The 22,206-nt window shown below is 42.2% G+C and overlaps 1 protein-coding gene and 1 long non-coding RNA gene across 5 annotated transcripts in view; one reads left to right on the forward strand and one right to left on the reverse strand.

Moving 5' to 3' along the window:
• Positions 1-9,985, reverse strand: part of LOC102967226 — a 31,190-nt gene extending 21,205 nt beyond the window's left edge. The window contains exon 1 of the long non-coding RNA XR_006217654.1: positions 9,704-9,985. This is a non-coding gene — a long non-coding RNA (uncharacterized LOC102967226). The remainder of the gene's footprint in view (positions 1-9,703) is intronic.
• The window catches only part of BICRAL (BICRA like chromatin remodeling complex associated protein), an 81,044-nt gene that overhangs the window by 30,121 nt on the left and 28,717 nt on the right, over positions 1-22,206 (forward strand). For 2 of the 4 annotated variants that reach the window (XM_042986377.1, XM_015538935.2), the window contains exons 1-5: positions 5,429-6,513; positions 10,910-10,955; positions 12,676-12,724; positions 12,813-12,881; positions 15,460-17,139. In XM_042986377.1, the coding sequence (XP_042842311.1) occupies positions 6,345-6,513; positions 10,910-10,955; positions 12,676-12,724; positions 12,813-12,881; positions 15,460-17,139 (2,013 nt within the window). In that variant the 5' untranslated portion in view covers positions 5,429-6,344. Of the gene's footprint in view, positions 1-5,428; positions 6,514-9,990; positions 10,058-10,909; positions 10,956-12,675; positions 12,725-12,812; positions 12,882-15,459; positions 17,140-22,206 lie in introns of those variants that run through there. The other 2 variants (XM_007085185.3, XM_042986378.1) reach the window with 2 other exon arrangements.

Genomic DNA, 22,206 nt, shown 5'->3' on the forward strand with positions numbered 1-22,206 from the left:
ATAAGTCACACAAACATAGACAAATACTATATGATCTCACTTATATGTAGAATGTAAAAAAGTTGAACTTGCAGAAGCATACTCAGTTGGTGATTGGTTGCCAGAGGCTGGGTTTAGGAAATGGGGAGATATTGGTCAAAGGGCACAAACTTCCTGTTATACGATGAATAGGTTCTTTAAAAAAGGGGGGTTGGGGGAAGGGAGTGCCTGGATGGCTCAGTTGGTTGAGCAACCAGCTCTTGATTTAGGCTCAGGTCATGATCTCGCAGTTCATGAGCTCGAGCTCCGCATTAGGCTCTGCACTAATAGTGTGGAGCCTGCTTGGGATTCTCTCTCTATTCTTCTCTCTCTCTCTCTCTCTCTCTCTCTCTCTCTCTCTCTCTCTCAAAATAAATAAATAAACTTAGAAAAAATAAGATGAATAAGTTTGAGGGATCTCATGCATAGCATGATGACTGCAGTGTATTATATACTTGAAATTTGTTGAGAGTAGATTTTAAATATTCTTACCACACAAAAAAATTGGCAAGTATGTGAGGTGATGGAGATATTAACTAACCTTATTGTGGTCATCATTTCACAATATACACATGTATCAAATCATCACACTGTATACCATAAACCTATACTGTCTTATTTGTCCACTATATGTCAATAAAGCCAGGAGTAAGAAAGAAAAAGTTTATTGAGGCTTTGTAATATGTATGCCAGGTGCTATTCTGGATGCTGAGGTTCACTGGTGAATAGACGCAAACCTCTGCCCTGATAGAGCTGACATTCCAATGTAAATATGAGTAAATACGGGAAAGAGGGGTATGGAGAAATACAGGAATTACCTGTATTTGATGGGAAGGAGTGGAAGGAATGATACTGAAACTGGTTTAAGTCATACGCTCCCAAGTAAGATTTCACCTACAGCATTTCCCTTCAGTCAAACTACCAAAAAACTGAACCCTTTCTCTGAGTTTGGAGAGTAAGCAGCCTCAATTTGTATCTCTGAGCTGACCAGAGGCCCTTGTTTGCAGGTCCTACCTGACTGTAGTTGGGGACAGGTTCCCCAGGTTGCCTGAAATTTGCCTGAGTATGTGTTATAACATGAGGGAAAGAGTGACCAACCTCAGAGGGTCAAGGAGAAAACTCCATAGTAACCCCCGATTCCTGGTGAATCTCTGCGGGAGCTGGAGGAACAGGATTCCACGTTTGATTTTTTTTTTTTTTTTTTTTTTTTTTTTGGTGTACTATATTTCCTTTTAGGTTTTTTTTCATGTGTCTTTTAAAATTTTTAATTCCAGTGTAGTTAACATATGGCGTTATGTTAGTTTTAGTGTACGAGGACTCCATGGGTTTTTTTTTTTTAATGTTTGTTTATTTTGAGGGGAGAGGGAAGGGCAGAGAGAGGGAACAAGAATCCCAAGCAGGCTCCTCGCCTTCAGCATGGAGTCTGACATGGGGCTCGAACCCATCAACTGTGAGACCATCTAAAGTCGAAATCAAGAGTCAGACACAACCAACTGAGCCACCTAGGCACCCCCCAATGTTTTCAGTAACCAACTTTAGGGGCGCCTGGGTGGCTCAGTCAGTTGAGCATCCGACTTCAGCTCAGGTAATGATCTCATGGTCCATGGGTTTGAGCCCCACATCGGGCTGTCCACTGACGGCTCAGAGCCTCGAGCCTGCTTCAGCTTCTGTGTCTCCCTCTCTCTCTGCTCCTCTCCTGCTCATTCTCTCTCTCTCTCTCTCTCTCTGAAAAATAAATAAACATGAAAAAAATAATAACCAACTTTAGTCTATATTATTTTGAAGCAAATCCTAGACATCATAGTAATTGAACTCACACCTGCTTCAATATGGATCTCTAAAGGATGATTTTTTTTTTTAATGTTTTTGGGGGGTTTTTTTTTTGTTTTTTTTTTTTTTTTTGAGACAGAGAGAGACAGAGCATGAACGGGGGAGGGACAGAGAGAGAGGGAGACACAGAATCTGAAACAGGCTCCAGGCTCTGAGCTGTCAGCACAGAGCCCGACGCGGGGCTCGAACTCACGGACCACGAGATCGTGACCTGAGCTGAAGTCGGACGCTTAACCGACTGAGCCACCCAGGTGCCCCTAAAGGATGATTTTTTTAAATATAACCCCAATTTCATTATTCTATCTAAAAAATCTTAACAGAATGTAATATATCTGTAAGTCCCACCAGGAATTACAAAATTTCAATGTTGGTATTCTCTAGGGATTTGTCAGTTTGTTAGAATTAAACTAGAATTATGTTGGGGTGCCTGGGATGCTCAGTCGGTAGAGCATCCGACTTCAGCTCAGGTCATGAACTCACAGATCGTGAGTTCGAGTCCTGTGTCAGGTTCTGTGCTGACAGCTCAGAGCCTGGAGCCTGCTTTGGAGCCTGTGTCTCCTTCTCTCTCTGTTGCTCCCCTGCTTTCTCTCTCTCTCTCTCTCTCTCTCTCTCTCTCTCTCTCTCTCTCTCTCTCAAAAATAAATAAAGATTAAAAACATTTTTTTGACTAGTATTACATGCGTTTTTAATCATGCGAGGTCTTTGGGAACACAGTCTTTGCATAAAATGCAGCTACACTATATTTAAACCCTGAATGAATATTTATTTAGTGTTTCTTACACCTGTTTATGTGCTCTTTGCTGGGAATATGAAGATGAATATGACAAGATCCCTGCTTTTGAGGATAGCTCTATGATATTGTCTTATGCTGTTAATTTCTAGGTGATAGTCTATTAGTAACATTTAAGTTTGAAGTCAGTCTAGTGTGTTAGTCCACTGTAATTGAGCCATAACTTAATACTCCTACAAGCTATGCAGTATGAGTTCAGAGCACCCCTCATTGCTGGAGGGCTTTGTTATTTTCTGAGTTTGGTATCTCTTGAACCACCTCAGCTCTGAATCTAGATGCAGCAAAGACTTTTGGGACTCAGCCAACGCTCTTTTGATAACCTCCTTTGTTGGGACCTGGGCCCCCAGCCTGGTGCAAAATTGGCAGCTGAGACTGAAAGAATATGACAAAGAGAGGCCTGGAAAGCTTTTCCCTGGGAACATCTCTGCATCAGTCAATGTGTATATAGGTCTTCTGTCTGTGGATTCTTAAGTGGATCTTGAAATTTTGAGAGGCCGTTAGCAAACACGGTTAGCACAATTTTTATGAGCCCCAAAGTTCTCCAGTGTATGTATTTCTGGACAATTTTAGAATCTGTTAATGTTTCTCACACTTGAGATCTCAGACCACCCAAAGTTATTTTCTCAGACCCTAGCTTGAGAAACACTGATTTGTTTGGTTAATGATTTTATAGTCAGTAATCTTAAGGTTATTATCACTGTGTTGGAATTTATCTTAAAGAAGTTTGATGTGTTTATCAAACAATATCACTATTCTGTTGCTAAAATAATCATGATTCTTGATTTTTATGGATCCTTGGGTTTTTTTTTTTAATGTTTATTTATTTTTGACAGAGAGAGAGAGAGAGAGCGCAAGCATGAGCAGGGGAGGGGCAGAGAGAGAGGGAGACACAGAATCCAAAGCAGGCTCCAGGCTCCGAGCTGTCAGCACAGAGCCCGACGTGGGGCTCGAACTCACGAACCGTGAGATCATGACCTGAGCCGAAGTCGGACGCTTAACCAACTGAGCCACCCAGGCTCCCCATGATCCTTGGGTTTTCATTTTCAGATTGACCACTGTTGATGGTCATTCTTTCACAACACATAAAAACCACTGCATTCTAGGAGTTGGAGAAGTTAAAAGGATTTCAAACTTGTTTTCTCCTAGCTAAATAAGAATTGAAGGGGGAGAAGTGGAACATCAGAGTGTCTCCACCACCAATATTTAGGCCTCCAAGAAAACCTTGGAGAATCCTAGGTCACCAAGGAACAAAGTTTAAAAATCATAGCTGTGGCTATTAACTTCATTTAGGGGTGGACAAATGGGCCCTGAGAGATTGGAGCTTGTCGGTAATCACACAGTTAGTTAATGTCAGGTATCCAAAACAAGCCCTTTGCCTTCCAAATTCAGTGTTCTCCCCGATATGTCCCTTGCTCTGTAAACCGTGCCAGACTTTGCCCTGACCCCCTGAGGTCGGCCACTCTTTCCCCCCACCTTAGGGCACATTGTTTAGCCGGCTGGATTTCTTAAAAATGAGGTTTATTTCCATCCTGCCTCATTCTAAATAGGAATTAAAGCAGCTTTTTAAGGCCTTCAAATTCTACATTTCATGAGGTGAACCAGGGCCCAATACTGCCTACTTAATGGTCATCTTTTCTGATGGAGGAATTTTTTAATCCCCAAGTTCTTCTAATAATATTTCTTAGTCTTTTCTGTCTTCTCTTCATTGCTGCTAGAAGACATCAAAATGAAGGAAGTTCTTTGTTGAATAATAACTGAAAAACTCAGAGCCCATTGTGTTGAGTTTGATTGCTTCTCTGTATTGCAAATGAGTATAATTGTGAAAATACAGTCATGTTTCCTTTTCTAGTAAAATGTCATATTATTTCACAAAAAAGCCCAGGAGCTTCACCTGAAGAAGCTTGAGAATCCCTGCCAAAACTCTCAGCACTTCTCACATTGCATTGTGATAAATTATTGAATGTCTCCCTTCCAAAAGAAAGTGGGTGCCTTAAAATCGGAAACCATGGCAGAAAGTTTCACACTGTCTTGCAATTACAAAATTTAATAGCCCATAACTATTACAATATAGTAAAAGGAGTACAAAGAGAATACTTTAGGGGCACCTGGGCGGCTCACCCCTGTCAGTTAAGCATACAACTCTTGATTTTTGGCTCAGGTCATGACCTGCCAGTCTGTGGGATCAAGTCCCACGTCTGGCTCTGTGCTGACAGTGCGGAGCCTGCTTGGGATTCTCTCTCTCCCTGTCTGCCTGCATCTCCCCTACTAGCTCACGCTCTCTCTCTCTCTCTCTCTCTCAAAATAAATAAATAAGCTTTAAAAAAAAAAGAGAGGGGGCGCCTGGTTGGCTCAGTCAGTTAAGCGTTCTACTTTGGCTCAGGTCCTGATCTCACAGCTTGTGGGTTTAAGCCCTGCATCAGGCTCTGTGCTGACAGCTAAGAGCCTGGAGCCCGCTTCAGATTCTACATCTCCCTCTCTCTGTCCCTTCCCTGTTTGCACTGTGTGTGTGTGTGTGTGTGTGTGTGTGTGTGTGTGTGTGTCAAAATTAAAGAAACACTTAAAAAAAAAAGAATACTTTATAAAATTTTTTAATGTTTATTATTTTTGAGGGAGAGACAGAGAGCAAGCAGGCAAGGGGCAGAGAAAGAGGGAAACACAGAATTGGAAACAGGCTTCAGACTGAGCTGTCAGCACAGAGCCTGATGCAGGGCTTGAACCCACAGACCATGAGATCATGACATGAGCTGAAGTTGGCCACTTAACCAACTGAGCCACCCAGGTGCACCAAAAAAGAATATTTTATATCTTAATTGACATAAACAGCTACTTGCCCTGGGTAAGTGGTTATTTTATGGCATAACTTTTTGATCATGACACTCATTGGAAAATTGTTCGCTAAAACGTAGTCATTCACTTTTCAGCATTGCTTTTACAGTCCTACAAAAATATCAAGTGTGCTTACATTTATTATTTTTACTTTATTTAATAAATCATCATTTATTAACTTTAAGTGTGCTTACATTTATTATTACATTTTATGTCATGCTCATTTGATATCCCTAGCCTTAATACAGTACCTGGCACATAGTAGGTGCTAAATGTTTACTAAATGAATCATGAATAGTGACCAACTTTATTAAAGATACAGATTAAAGAAGCAGCTTTCCTCCTTCCCTAAGCTATTCTGCAGGGTAGAAAACAAAAGGAGGCATGGGATAAAACTGTACGATTGATTTAGTTTCCTTTTCCCCCCTCCTCAATACACTCTGACTTATAATTTGTGCTAATGAATTCATATAAACTGTCGTTACCTCCTAACGTGATTTTTTTTTCAAAACCTTAAAAATAGCTGTTGTAGGGCTGAGATGGAGAAACTGGGACTGAATTTACTTTCCTGCGTTAAAAAAAGTTAAAAATAGGATAAAATATATTAAACAGTGGTTTTGAGACATGGGAAATCAGGCAGCATGGAGAGCAACTCCTGAGAAATGGAAAACAGATGAGGTGAGCCCTATTTGTAATTGTTCCAGCTTACTGTCTGGAGAGAGTTGCCAGGCCACGGCGTAGGGAAGGGGACCCCAGATGGAGTCTGATCATCTTCCAGGGATGAGCTGATGTGGTTGGAAGGGGAAAGTGGCTCAAACACAAGGCACAGTACCGGAGAGGAGAGTGCTACCCAGACAGAAAACGCCTGAGTCCTCAGCTGATGACTGGTCAGTCCATGGGGGCTGAAGGACAACTACCCAAGTCCTGGGAGAGAACCATCCAAAAGGATCAGAGGAAACAACGCTTAGAGCTCACACAGGGCAGAAAATGGTTTGTGTTCCCACCTGTGAGAGCGCGAAAATCCTTGCAATCCATGAGACATCAACAAGGTATGCCATCAAGTGAAGGGTACTGCCTCAGGATAGGGCAAAACTAGCCCTATGGATTGACAGAGCTTAAAAGCAAGCCTCAAGACGATCAAATGATTTAATAAGAACTTAATTTTGTCCTAGACAAAGTTCAAAAATATCTGCAGGGATACAAAACTATCCAGCACTCAATAACACAAAATTAACAATGTCTGGCATCCAATAAAAATGTACCAGGCAGGGGCACCTGGGTGGTACAGTTCAGTGATTTAATTCCAGAACATTTTCATCATCCCAAAAAGAAACCCCATACCTGTGACATCTAGGCCTTTGCAGTCTTTTGCTAAAACCAAGAATGCTGCACTGGATATTCTTACACACATGTGCAAAAATACCTGTAGGACAAATACCTGAAAATATTTGCCAAGTAGAATAATTTGTGTGCCTAAAATTTTGAAAGCTATTGCTAAATTATTCTCTCTAGAGGTTATGGAGTTTACACTCTACTGGCAAAGCATAAAAGTTGCTGTTTCCCCACTTCCTCACCATCATGGTCCTTTACCAAACTTTTATCTTTATCAGTCTGATAAGTCGTAGTATCTCATTGAAATTTTAATTTATGTTTCTCATGTTCAAAGAGAGGTTGATTATTTTTATATGTTTAGGGGCTACTTTCCTTTTTTAGTGAACTGATGGTTCATATGTTTGATTTTCTGCAGGGTAGCTGGTTTTTTGTTTTGTTTTGGTTTTTTTGTTTTTGTTAGGGGAAGAGAGAATCTTAAGTAGGCTCCATGTTCCGTAAGGAGACAGACACGGAGCTCAATCTCACGACCATGAGATCATGATCTGAACCAAAATCAAGAGTTGGATGCTCAACTGACTGAGCCACCCAAGTGTCCCTGTTTTTCTTTTGTTGTTGTTGTGTTTATAGAAGGTATTTGTGTATTAGGGAGAAAAGCCCTTTGTGATATGAACTGGAAGTATTTTTTCCACTTAATGTTTTTTTGGGTTTTTTTAGTCTTTGACTTTGTTTACTTTTTTCCTTTATCATGCAGAATTTTAAAATCTGATGTTGTAAAGTTTGTCAATCTTTTCTTTTATACCTCTGTATCTTGTGACAGACTTTCCCTACTCTAAGATTAAAAAAAACTATTTCTCCCATGTATTCTTCTAGTGCTTTAAGGTTCTCCTCCCCTCTCTGCCCCTATTTAATTGTTTGATCCATCTAGAATTTATTTTTGTATAAAATGTAAGGTATGGATCTCCGATCTTTTCTCCATACAGCTAACACCTTTCCCCCATTGATTTAAAATGTCACTTTTATACTGTGTCCTCTTGATTAAAAGCCACTATTCAAAGTGTTGACTCCGATAAGGACAATTTTAATACTAGCTTTAATTTTTTTAAGAGTGGTAATCCGGAGCACCTGGGTGGCTCAGTCAGTTAGGTGGCCAAATCTTGATTTCGGCTCAGGTGATAACCTCACGGTCTGTGAGTTCGAGCCCCGGGTCGGGTTCTGTGCTGACCGTGCAGAGCCTGCTTGGGATTCTCTCTCTCCTCTCTGCGCCTCCCGTGTTTGTACGCATGCATACATTCTCCGCCCCCCCCCCCAAAATGACTAAATAAAAATAAACTTAAAAACATAAAAAGAGTGTAATCAGGTGTCTGAGGCAGTGATTTCTGACCTGTTGGGATGCCTCTCAGGATTCTGTAAGAAATACAGTCCCCTTCCCTCTGTGACAAATCCTCCTGTCATCAGCTGCTGTTACTGAGGGGAGTGTGTCTCCCTCAAGTGTGTTGGGCCAAGAAGTAGTTTTTAACCATTGACCTAGGGGGACTCCTCTTTCACAGAGCGTTCTGAATTTCACCTAGTGATTCCAGGGTTGTTACTTTACGGAGGAAAGAGCCTCCGCAAGAGTCCAGAAGGAAAGGGGGAGCCTACCTATCCAAAGAAAACTAAACTCTTTACTTTGGAGACATTAGTTTCTGATCCTCAGGTTGTCTTCCCACACTAGAATTGTCAATTTCTACACCTCTCCTTTGGGAAATTGCCTTTGGTGGACCATGTGTCCTCCTGGGGAAAGGAACTACTGGGTTAGACGTGGGATGACTGTGCTTTGGCAGTGTGCAGAGCTGGGGACATAGCGATAAGAGTCATCTCTTTTAATTTGAAACTCTTTAAAGTCAGAAAAGAGGATGGCCCTTTAAAAAGTGGAATTCTCCAGGTACCCCTGACTATAAAATAGGCTCGTGGAGTTCTACCCACAGGGGGCTAGTGACAGAGGCTTGTGTGGTTGGATGGATGCCACTGACTAGGACAGATGTCCCCAGGGAGCATTCTGTCAAGTGTTGGAGCAGCCCGTTCAGTTTGATAGGGGAGGATGCACAATGGCTTTTACTTTCATCCAAAGTTGTGTAAGTGTTCTCTTATTTACGCCACTCAAGGAGTAGCTGGTCACTTTGAACTTTGGGGCAGCAGATGTTCTCGGTGCTTGAAAGTCCCAGTGGCAGTGACACCTTGGTAGAGTGACCGGCGCTGACATCCTTTCTCAGTTTGTTAACCTTTGGGTGTCTCTTCTACTAGAGGAACGTGTACAGGTGTGAAGTCGTGAGGGAAGCTGGGATAGCTGGGAAAGGTTGTTGTGGTATAGGCTATTTTTCCCTTACATTTTCATTAATTTGTTCCAGAAACCATGGACACTATAAATAATAATAAATCCTATCCACTTTATAGGCTTCATGATATGTCCTAATTGCCTCATTTATTCCACGTGATTGTGATGTCTGGGAGACGAGCTCATGGCGCAGTAATGAGCTGTGGCTGATGCAGTTCTTCTACCACATAAAATATCAGGATTTAAGGGAGGCCCTTCCCACAGATTTCTCTGTGTCTATTTAATGATAGTTTTCCTGCTTTTCCTAGCTGTGGCATTTTCACTTCTCAGAAGTCTGGTCTTGCTAGCATGTTCCTAAGTAACTCCACATCTGAGGCCTCAAAGCACATTTCACCTTGCCTGCCACCCTTCTCACACTTTAGCCTGGATGTTACCCTTGGATCGGCCTTCCCCCTCTTCTTCCTCCTGTGTCACCCACCACCTCGCCTCTCCACCAGAGTTCCACTCAGACACCTGCTCGTCACCCCCAGGCCATTCAGCACCTGAACAAATCCCCCTCCCCACCGCGGGAAGGTCTCACATTGGGGGATACTTACCCCTTCCAGACCCTTCCTGGGGAGAGCAAGTTTCCTTCCATGTGGCAGGAGCCAGTTTTATACTTTTGTCTGGCCTCGTGACTGAGAGGATGGGAGGTCTGGGGGAGCTGGAGAGGAGATGGCAGTTTTAACCAAGGAAAAAACACTGAGTAGAAATGATCCCTTCTGCCTTCTTCGGGCGTGTCCCTCTTCTGGGCATCTCTTCAGGATTTCATTCCTCCGTCCAACTGCCGTTCACAACTGCCCTTTCCAACTGCTCCAGAACTCTTGGCCCCGGCATTCCGTGATGTAAATTATTCCACGCATGGCTCGAAATGGGTGCGAAGCAGTGTTGCCAGGTGTCGGATCACTAGTGTAAGTTTACCGGATCTCGGGGGAGGGACGAGAAAGGGGGAGAACTGCTGTTGGAATTTGTCTGGTTGTTACCATTTCAGCCCGGAGCACAGTCACCGCGCTGGCTGAGCTTGATGCTGGCGGTGGCTGGGGAGACAGGGAGCTTGCTGGGGGCTGGGAGCCGGGGGTGAATTGAGGGTTGAGATTTTCCACTTTAAAGATTCCAGTGATGGGATGTAGATTGTTTGGAATTGAAGGGTTGGCGGTGCTGCTGCTGCTCCTGGGGGAGGAACCTGGGACCTCCGGGGCAAAGCCAAAGCCAAAGCCTGTAGCAGTCCAGCCTGGAGCTATGGTGTCTCCTCTGTCTCAGAAAAGTAGGGAGAACCGGCTTTTCTGTTTCTGTAAAGAGAGCCAAACTATGGCAAGAAATCCACATTGCTCACCGTGTTTGGAAACACTCGGTCATAAAACTCAAACACCTCTTGGATGCATGAGATTTTTCTCTAAAACAAATACTATTTTGTCCCCTTTTGCACGATATGTTTTGAGGAAGTTCCTGTTCCTGGTTTACGGTCCCTTTGGGGAATCTGTGTGGGAAGGATTGCCGCCAACTATCTTTGATTTATCTAGATTCCTTTTTGACTTGTAAGTTAAGGATTTGTGTTCAATAAAAACAACTTAAATTGAATATTTAGTCTCTTGAATAACCACAAAATTAAAAAAAAAACTCCCATTAAAAACAAGCAGTTAAAGAAAAAGCTTCCATGAATTACACAGTTATTTAGGAAAGTATAGAGTGTATTTTTGTGTTGCGTTGGCGCGACTGGCTTTAATCTGCTTTCTAACCAGCGTTCTCTTATTCCTTTTGTGTAGTTGTCATGGATGATGACGACGACTCGTGTCTCCTTGATCTTATTGGGTAAGATGCTCATTCCAGAACCAGGGTGAATCAGATGTGTAAGGTTTGCCGTACTAAAACAACCTACTAAGCTAGCATATTAAAACTGGGTGGGTTTTGGGGGCACCTGGCTGCCTCAGTTAGTGGAGCGTGTGTGACTCTTGATCTCAGGGGCATGAGTTCAAGCCCTACATTGGGAGTAGAGATTACCTAAAATTTAAACTTATACCCCAATGTTTATAGCAGCACTTTCAACAAGAGCCAGATTATGGAAAGAGCCTAAATGTCCATCAACTGATGAATGGATAAAGAAGTTGTGGTTTATATATACAATGGAATACTACTTGGCAATGAGAAAGAATGAAATATGGCCTTTTGTAGCAACGTGGATGGAACTGGCAAGTGTTATGCTAAGTGAAATAAGTCATACAGAGAAAGACAGTTACCATATGTTTTCACTCTTATGTGGATCCTGAGAAACTTAACAGAAGACCATGGGAGAGGGGAAGGGGGAAAAAAAGTTAGAGAGGGAGGGAGGCAAACCATAAGAGACTCTTAAAAACTGAGAATAGGGGTGCCTGGGTGGCTCAGGGTTGAGTGTCTGACTTTAGCTCAGGTCATGATTTCACGGTTCATGAGTTTGAGCCCTGTGTTGGGCTCTGTGCTGATGGCTCAGAGCCTGGAGCCTGCTTCGGATTCTGTGTCTCCCTCTCTCTCTGCCCCTCCCCTACTTGTGCTCTCTCTGTCTCTCAGAAATAAATAAATAAATGTAAAAAAAAAAATTAAAAAAAAAAACTGAGAATAAACTGAGGGTTGATGGGGGGTGGGAGGGAGGGGAAAGTCGGTGATGGGCATTGAGGAGGGCACCTGTTGGGATGAGCACTGGGAGTTGTATGGAAACCAATTTGACAATAAATTTCATATTAAAAAAAATAAAAATAAAAAAGCTGGGTGAGTTTTTAAAATAAAAATCAAGGGGCACCTGGGTGGCTCAGTTGGTTAAGCATCCGACTTCAGCTCAGGTTATGATCTCACGGTTTGCAAATTCAAGCCTTGCATTAGGCTCTCTGCTGTCTGCACAGATCCCACTTCAGATCTCTGTCTCTCTCTGCCCCTCCCTGGCTCTCACGTGCATGCTCTCTCTCTCCCTCTCTCTCAAAAATAAATAAACATTTAAATAATAAATAAATAAATAAATAAATAATCAACATAGATTAACAAAGATATTTGGATATGATAGGGTTCATACTTAGGTTATCCTTTATTAAATTTACTTTCTAACAAATCCCAGAGACAGAAATAAGTGATAATAGGAAATGGAACAACATCAGGAAAATCAATAATAAAACCAAAAAACTAATAGGGGCGCCTTGGTGGTTCAGTCAGTTAAGCATCCAACTCCTTGATTTTGGCTCAGGCCATGATCTCATGGTTCATGAGATTGAGCCCCACATCAGGCTCTGTGTTGATAGCATGGAGCCTGCTTGGGATTCTCTCTCTCTCTCTCTCTCTCTCTCTCTCTCTTTCTCTCTCTCTCTCTCTCTCTCTCTCTCCAAATAAATAAATAAATAAACTAAAAAAAAAAAAACCACCCACAAAACAAAAAAACTAATAAAATCGTTTAAAAACAGGGAGAGAATTTCACTCAGGCTATGTCATTTTCTTTTGACCCTAGTGAGAATGAATCCTAAATACAGGTTATGTATTTATTTGCTCATTTCCTTTCCTTGTTGTTTTCCAGAGACCCACAAGCATTGAACTATTTTCTACACGGACCTAGTAATAAATCTGTAAGTAATACTTAGAACATCACAGATATAAATTTTGTTCCTTCTTTACAGTTAAAGTAATCACCTTATTGAATTTGTACCTTTGCAGAGCAATGATGACTCAACTAGCACAGGATATTCTGCAGCCAATTCAAATTCAATTTTCGCCAACTCCAGTGTGAGTATTGGAAGCTGAATTCAGTGGTCAAGTGTTTCTGCCTCCTTGCTGCCTTGTGTCCGGAGGCTTCAATCGCCTTTGGATCCTGATGGGAGTTATTACCTTGTCTCTTATAATTGGCATTTAAGGAAATCTACCGAATGGTGTTGACATTGTCTCCTTTTAACTTAGTCAATTAAGATAAACTATATGAGATTTACTTTGCCATTTTCCTGACTTATAACCTAAGAAAGCCATATTAGGATGTTTAGGGACTTGTTACATAGCTTTAAAGAAATTATTCTTCATTGTCGTTACTTACCAAACATTTTCATCTTAAAACGAGAAAAAAAATTAATGACTGAAAATTACTGAGCATTTAGTATGTTCTTGGCACCAACCGTTTAGCATGATTAACCTCATTAACCCACGTGATAACTCCAAGAAGTAGGTTCTATTATGATCTCTATTTTATGGATGAGGAAACTAAAGCACAGAGAGGTTAGTACTTGCTCAAAATTATACAGCCAGGAGTTGGAGAGCTAGGATTCTCCCTCAGATCACCAATTCTGGATTCCATATTCTCAAGCTCTAGGAGTGTCCAGACAAGAAACCTGACCTGGGGGATAGGGAAGTCCTGCCTACAGACTATGGCCAGATGACTACATTCAAGCCTATCTTAATCAAGTGCCTTCTTCCATCATGGATGGTAGCCCAGAGTCAGACTGCCCCAAGTGTGAATCCTCACTCTGCCACCTCCTAGCCCTGTCACCTTGGATATGTCACCAAATCTCTATAGAGTTCAGTTTCCTTATTTATGAAACCAGGAGAATAACAGAACTACTTCCTAGGTTGGTTAACATTAATTGACTAGTCCAGGGAAATTACTTGGTACAGTGCTCAATAAAGATTAAGTTATCATCAGGGCCTTTATTTCCTTCATCTATGACATGGAATGGTATTCAGAAAGCCCTTGGGAGTGCAGAGTTCTTTCACGTATTTGAGTGTGTGTAAGTTATGTCAGATCATAGGATGTATGACACGTCCACATGCTACAGGTGGCTTTGAAGTTACAACACTGATCTCCTGTAAGGCTTGTGAATCAGTAGCACTTTTGAAATTCATTCTGAACGAGTAATAATTTTATGTGGTGCCATTAAGCACATAAGGTAGATATTTAGCCTGTCCCTTGATGTGAATGATTTTTATTTACCAACTCTCCCCCTTCCGTGTGAGTATGACTTCTGACTTTTCAGACTGCCAGTATGTATTTATTGGGAATTTCTATTACATCATGGGAGGTGAGGTAGAAATTTTTTTTTTTCAGTAGAAATATTTTTCAAGGATGGCCGTTTAAACTTATGGCCTGTTAATTTGTACATTGTAAAAACATTAAACGGTGTATGACCATTCAGGAGATATCCTTCGTTGTCTAGATATTGTTCCACAAAAAAAACATCTCCTTGCTTTCATTTGCTTTCCCCATTTCCTTTCGGAGGACTCCTCAAGTCCTATCACATTGGTTCTGCTTCAACTGTTGAGGGTTGATGGTCAAATGATCTAGTCTTCGGTTTTCTACCTAGTTCTTCCCATCATCTATGAGAATCTCTACACTTTTGCAAGGTTGCATTGACCTGTTTTTAATTTTTTTCTTCATATTTTTTTTAAATGTTCAGTGGCATTAAAATACTTATGAAATTTATCATCTTAACCATTTTTAAGTTCAGTAGTGTGAAGTACATTTGTGTTATCCCTACCTGTGGATTCCGTATCTTTCCTTTTATAAATTTTGACATGTCCCAAGAAAAACTGCTAGACAGTGGAGTATATCTTATTTATCACATTCGTTTCTCTTCATATGCCTGTGTTGTCTCTAGTTGGAATGCCCATTCCTAAGGATTCCTTAAGGACAGAAACTAACACACAAGCGGGTGCTTGATGACTAAAATGTTGATGGACTTTTACTTTTGAATAGGACACTGAAATCGTTTTGAAAGCGGCGTAATAAGCGGATTCCTTCTAAGAAATCGAATGACCGCTCACTCGTGTGGGAAGCTTGTTTTCATCTGGACTGGTCTTGCCTGGGGTGGTAGGGATAGAACTAGACATGTTCTGAGAAGCCCGGAATGACAGGGCTGAATCTGGGATACCTTCTGGACCTCTAACAGAACAGTACCCAGAACTCCCAAAATTCACTTAGATTCCTGTCGTGCAAAGGACTAGACATGGCTATTTCTTGGATACTTACACACCCTGGGCCGAGTCTCACTCAAGCCCTGGACTGGGAGCAGTCCTGAAAAATAAAGCCTTTGTCAGTATCTGAAAAAATGGAGCTAAACTCCAGGTGGTCATCAGTATGATCCTGTTATGTATCTATTTTCTATGAACTAATTTACCAGAGCGCTGAATGTGTACGCTTACAGAAATAATGTTAAACATCATCACGAAGGAAATTCAGTATCAGAATAAGCTGAGCACTTTGAAGAGCTGTGCCTGTTAGGCTTTATTCTATTCAAAAGTGAGGTTTGTGTTGTGTTGTTTTAAGAGCTTCTTTCAAAGGTTGGATATGCCAGGTAACATACTTGTGTATGTTTTTTAGAATGCTGATCCTAAGTCATCCCTCAAAGCCGTAAGCAACCAGCTTGGAGAAGGGCCCAGTGATGGACTGCCACTTTCAAGTAGCCTTCAGTTTCTTGAAGATGAACTTGAGTCTTCTCCTCTTCCCGATCTCAGTGAGGACCAACCTTTCGACATTCTTCAGAAATCCCTGCAGGAGGCCAATATCACTGAACAGACATTGGCAGAAGAGGCATATTTGGACGCCAGTATAGGTTCAAGCCAACAGTTTGCACAAGCCCAGCTTCATCCTTCTTCATCAGCATCGTTTACTCAGGCTTCTAATGTTTCGAATTACTCAGGTCAGACGCTGCAGCCTATAGGGGTGACTCACGTGCCTGTTGGAGCATCATTTGCAAGCAATACGGTGGGGGTGCAACATGGCTTTATGCAACACGTGGGGATCAGTGTGCCCAGCCAGCATCTGTCTAATAGCGGTCAGATTAGCGGTTCGGGTCAGATACAGCTAATTGGCTCATTTGGTAATCAACCCTCCATGATGACTATTAATAACCTAGACGGATCTCAAATCATATTGAAGGGCAGCGGGCAGCAAGCCCCATCAAATGTGAGTGGAGGACTCCTGGTTCACAGACAGACTCCCAATGGCAACTCCTTGTTTGGGAGCTCCAGTTCCAGTCCCGTAGCACAGCCTGTTACCGTTCCATTTAACAGCACAAATTTTCAGACGTCTCTACCTGTGCATAACATCATCATACAGAGGGGTCTTGCACCAAATTCAAATAAAGTCCCGATCAATATCCAGCCAAAGCCTATCCAGATGGGTCAGCAGAATACGTACAATGTGAACAATTTGGGAATACAGCAGCACCACGTTCAACAAGGGATCTCCTTTGCCTCCGCCAGCTCACCCCAGGGCTCCGTAGTTGGTCCGCACATGTCTGTGAACATCGTAAACCAACAGAACACAAGGAAACCAGTCACCTCACAGGCAGTGAGCAGCGCTGGGGGTAGTATCGTTATTCATTCTCCCATGGGCCAGCCTCACACACCCCAAAGTCAGTTCCTCATACCCACAAGCCTTTCTGTCAGTTCCAACTCGGTACATCATGTCCAGACCATAAATGGGCAACTGCTTCAGACTCAACCTTCTCAGCTCATCTCCGGCCAGGTGGCCTCAGAGCATGTCATGTTGAACAGAAACTCTTCCAACATGCTCAGGACCAACCAACCATATTCTGGACAGATGCTGAACAACCAGAATGCCGCCGTCCAGTTGGTGTCTGGGCAAACGTTTGCCGCCTCTGGAAGCCCAGTGATTGTCAATCATGCCTCTCCTCAGATTGTTGGTGGACAGATGCCCTTGCAGCAGGCGTCACCAACCGTATTACACCTGTCACCTGGGCAGAGCAGCGTGTCCCAAGGGAGACCTGGCTTCACCACCATGCCCTCGGTGACCAACATGTCAGGACCTAGTCGGTTCCCTGTCGTCAGCTCATCCAGCACTGCCCATCCTAGTCTTGGGTCTGCGGTTCAGTCGGGTGCATCAGGATCAAACTTCACGGGAGATCAGCTGACCCAGCCAAACAGGACTCCAGTACCGGTCAGTGCGTCTCATCGTCTTCCAGTTTCTTCTTCCAAATCTACCAGCACCTTCAGTAACACCCCTGGAGCGGGAACCCAGCAGCAGTTCTTCTGTCAGGTACATTTGCTTTATCGCACAAATGTTGGGATGATTCCAGAAAAGGAAAATGGAATGTGTATTTCACAGAATATAATTTTCATCCTAAACTCCCAATTTATTCATTAACAACTCTCTTTTTTTTTCTTAAGTTTATTTATTTATTTTGAGAGAGAGAGAGCAGGAGAGGGGCAATGAGAAGGAGAGACAGAATCCCAAGCAGGCTTCACGCTATCAGCGAGGGACCCAATATGAGGCTCGAACTCGCAAACTGTGCGTGAGATCATGACCTGAGCTGAGCTTAACCGACTGAGCCACCCAGGCGCCTCTCATTAACAATTCTTTTTTTCATTAACAATTTTCAACTTGTGATTGATTGCCTTTTTTTCTTCCTAATTAAAAAGATTTGTTTTTTACTTTTTATTTTATTTTTTTAGTTTAGAGAGAGAGAGTGTGTGTGCGAGCAGGGGGGAGGGGAGGCACAGAGGGAGGGAGAGAATCTTAAGCAGGCTCCACACTCAGCAAGGAGCCCGATGCAGGGCTCGATCTCACGACCCTGGGATCATGACCTGAGCTGAAATCAAGAGTCGAACACTCAACTGACTGAGCCACCCAGACACCCCCTTAATTAATATTTTTCATCCATCATAGCATTGTGGTTTGGAGTGGGGCTCTAGAGTCAGTCTTATGGATTTTAATCTAAGCTTTATGACAATAGAGCAAGTCTTACTTTAACTTACCTCTGTAGACTTAATTTTCTTCATCAGCGAAATGGACATATATTCCCATGGGGTTATTGGGGGGATTAAATGAGATAATCCACACGAAGCACTTAACATAGTCCCTAACAGCAAATAGCAAATACTCAATGAGAGCCAATTAATATATATACTTGATGAAATGTATGACAGGCATTTAAAATGAAAGCTTATGGTAGATTATTTACTTACATCATATAGTAAGCCGCTAGGTCATGTAACTATGGACTGGGTGGAGATGTTGTGACTGCTTCTTGGGTGTCAGTCAGAAAGGCTCAGGGACTCAGTACGATTCATGAGTGGGTAACTGCCCTGCACGGGAGGGATGTATACAGAGGGAGGGATCCAAAATTACCGTGGGCAGTTGGTAAACCCACAGAAGGATTATGTTTCTAAAAATCATCTCAAATGTCATCAGCTTTGGTCCTGAACCCCTATCTGTGGATCCTTGAATTCCTCCTCTAGCTTCTAATTCACACTCATCCTGAGCACTGTCCGTAGTTCCAGCTCCACACCCCGCTTTCACCTCTGTGGTCGACCCTGTTTCGTCCTCCATTTCCACTGCCTTGCTCCTCCATGTTTATTTATTTATTTATTAATGTTTATTTATGTTTGAGAGAGAGAGAGAGACACAGAGCATGAGCAGGAGAGGGTCAGAGAGAGAGGGAAACACAGAATCCGAAGCAGGCTCCACACTCCAAGCTATCAACACAGTGTCCGATGTGGGGCTCAAACTCACGAACAGTGAGATCAGACCTGAGCCGAAGTCGGACGCTTAACCGACTGAGCCACCCAGGCACCCCTCCTCCATATTTAGATGTACTCAAAAACTTCTCCATGCTGGGTACATCGATAGTTTTCAAACTGCATACCTTAGACTTAGTCATTCCACTAAGAGTCCTAGGGAAACAAAGATTATTTATGATCAAGGACATTCAGTGTATTACTTTCAGTGTCAGAGGTTGTGTGTGGGTGTGTTTTGAAATAATGTCAGACTTCTAGAAAAGTCAAAGTTGCAAGAAGAGTATAAAGAATTGTCATATACCCTTCACCAAGATTCCCCAAATGTTAACTTTTTACTACATTTGTTTTATCCTCCTCTTTCTCTCCCCTTGCCCCCCCATACACACACACACACACACACACACACACACACACACACACAATTTTGAGAGTAAATTGTAGGCATGATGCCTCTTTAGCCCTAAATACTTTGGACTTCAGTCTAAAAACAGAAACATTTGGGGCGCCCGGGTGGCTCAGTCGGTTAAGCGTCCGACTTCAGCTCAGGTCATGATCTCACAGTTGGTGAGTTTGAGCCCTGCGTCGGGCTCTATGCTGACAGCTCGGAGCCTGGAGCCTGCTTCAGATTCTGTGTCTGCCTCACTCTTTGCTCCTCCCCCACTCACACACTCTCTCAAAAATAAATATTTTAGAAAAAAGAAAAAAATGGAAACATTTTCCCACATAAACATAGGTAGTACAGTTATCAAAACCAGGAAATTAGCATTAGTACAGCATTTTTACCTAATCTACAGACCTTATCCAGATTTAGTTGATTTTCCCAAGAATGCCCATTACGGCGAAAGGGGGAAAATTTATTTTGTTTTGTTTTTATGGTCCAGGGTCACTGTCTAATTGTGTCATCATGTCTTTAAATCTGGAACATTTTCTCCATCTTTTTTGGTCCTTCATGACCCTGATATTTTTGAAGAGTACAAACCAATTTTTTTTTTAATTTTTTTTTTTAACGTTTATTTACTTTTGAGACAGAGAGAGACAGAGCATGAACGGGGGAGGGTCAGAGAGAGGGAGACACAGAATCTGAAACAGGCTCCAGGCTCTGAGCTGTTAGCACAGAGCCCGACGCGGGGCTTGAACTCACGGACCGTGAGATCGTGACCTGAGCCGAAGTCGGCCGCTCAACCGACTGAGCCACCCAGGCACCCCATAAACCAATTTTTATGTAGAATGTCCCTCAATTCACATTTCTCTGCTGTTTCCTCATGATTAGATCCAGGTCATACATTTTTGATAGGACTGCCGCAGAAATGATACATCATCATCATGTGGATTTGTCCCATTCCTGGTGGTGTAAACTTTGAACACTTGCTTAAGATGGTGTCCGATGCTTCTTAATAAGTTTCTTCTAGGAGATACTTTGACACTGTGTAGGTATCCAGTCACTCATCAAACTTGCACATACGTTAAGTTTCCGTTGATAATTCCTGACCAAATCCATTGTTATGGAATCTGCTATTGCTGTGATGGCCACCAAATAGAGATTTTCTGATTCCATCATATGTTCTACATTAATTGTTGGCATTCTTCTCTAAGAAAGCATTTCCTTTTCCTCTTTTACTTACATGTTTGTTTATATCAGTATGGACTCAGAGGTTCTTATTTTACTCAGTGGGTTATAAATTGTTGTAGTCACTTATCTTGATGCTCAAGTTACTTTGATGGCCACTGGGCACCCCTCCAAATTGGCTGCTGGTCCTTCTGACACATTTCCATTGTGCCTTGAGCACTTTCTTTAATTTCTGGCAAAACAAGATGTTCCGTGTTTATCTTTTATTTTCCTGACTCTGCCCTGGAACCAATCATTCATTTAAGGAGCCTCATTCCTTCTAGTGGAGAGCAGTATTTAGAAACTATGACCTGAGCACTACACGTTCATTGCTACTGACCTGGGACTTATATATATTTACACACCCCCAACATCTGTAGCTATTTATATATCAATCTGTATTAAAAGCAATGAGCTCCTATTGATACTTCCTATTCTAATCCAGGACCACTGGGTTCATTATTCAATTCTCTTTCTTTTCCATTTCCAAACATCTTCCATGTTTCCTCTTTTCTAACAGTGAGAAAGGCAACTCCACAATATATCTATATAGATATATAGGTATATATAGGTATAGATATATCTATACAGATATATAGATATAGATATAGATATAGATATGTAGGTATAGATATATAGATAGATCGATATAGATATATAGATACAGATATATAGATATAGGTATATCTATTTGCTCAATCCTAGAGTACACAGAAAATGGTTTCAGAATTGCTACCCCATACCACCATGAAAAAACAAACCTACTAATGAGACTTCAGCATCAGTCTACAGTTCTGTCTTTAGCCTAAAGGCATATGGTCAAAATACTGTGTTCTAAAATTACTTGGGTTAGTGCTTTTCCCTCCTCCCTTGGTGTAGTTATGCTATTCATTTGAAATATAGTCCTGCTTATTAATTGTAGGAGTCTTTCCCCACCACCCTTATTGATTATATCTATTTCATTTCTTTTGAAAGTGTGACCCATTAGCATGGCCCCAAAAGTCAGGGCTCTGCAGAAAGTATACCTTGAGCACCTCACTTCACCCTTCTCCCACCCCTCCATCCTCTCCTGCCAGTTCTCGGCCCCCTCTGTATTCACTGATCTCATTCGTTTCTAGTTATTTATCCTACATTTATTTTTACACAAATGAGCTGATATATGTAATGTGGTATGTCTAATTTCCCTTCCTTTTTTTAAATATTTTTATTTATTTTTGAGAGAGAGAGAGTGCAAGCAAGGCAGGGGCAGAGAGAGGGAGACAGAGGATCCAAAGCAGGCTCTACACCGACAGCAGCAAGCCCGATGTGGGGCTCAAACTCACCAACTGGGAGATCATGACCTGAGCCAAAGTCAGACACTCAACCAACTGAGCCACCCAGGTGCCCGCCACCCTTCCCTTCTTATTCAAGTATAGCATGCTGTAGATACTCTTCTATACTTTGGTTGCTAAAAAGTTTTCTAAAAACCCAAATGTCTAGGGGCACCTGGGTGGCTCAGTCAGTTAAGTGTCCAACTTCGGCTCAGGTCATGATCTCAGGGTCCGTGAGTTCGAGCCCCACATCGAGCTTCCTGCAGTCAGCATAGAGTCAGCTTTGGATCCTCTATCCCCCCATCTCTGCCCCTCCCCTGCTCGTGCTGTCTCTCTCTCAAAAATAAATAAAAATAAAATTAAAAATGTCTAATAATAGAAGAATGATTGGCTGTGATGAAAACTATGCAGCTATTTAAAATGTTTCCGAGGGGAACCTGCCTGGCTTAGTCAGTGGAGTTTGTGACTCTTGATCTTAGGGTTGTAGATTTGAGCCCCACATTGGGTGTAGAGATTACTTTAAAAAAAAGAAAAAATCTTTAAAAAAAAATTTTTTTTAAGGTTTATTTATTTTTGAGAGAGAGAGAGAGACAGAGCGTGAGTGGGGGAGGAACAGAAAGGAGGAGGCACACAGATTTTGAAACAGGCTCCAGGCTCTGAGCTGTCAGCC

Source organism: Panthera tigris, chromosome B2 (assembly GCF_018350195.1).
Source record: "Panthera tigris isolate Pti1 chromosome B2, P.tigris_Pti1_mat1.1, whole genome shotgun sequence".
In the NCBI taxonomy this organism is placed as follows: Eukaryota; Metazoa; Chordata; class Mammalia; order Carnivora; family Felidae; genus Panthera; species Panthera tigris.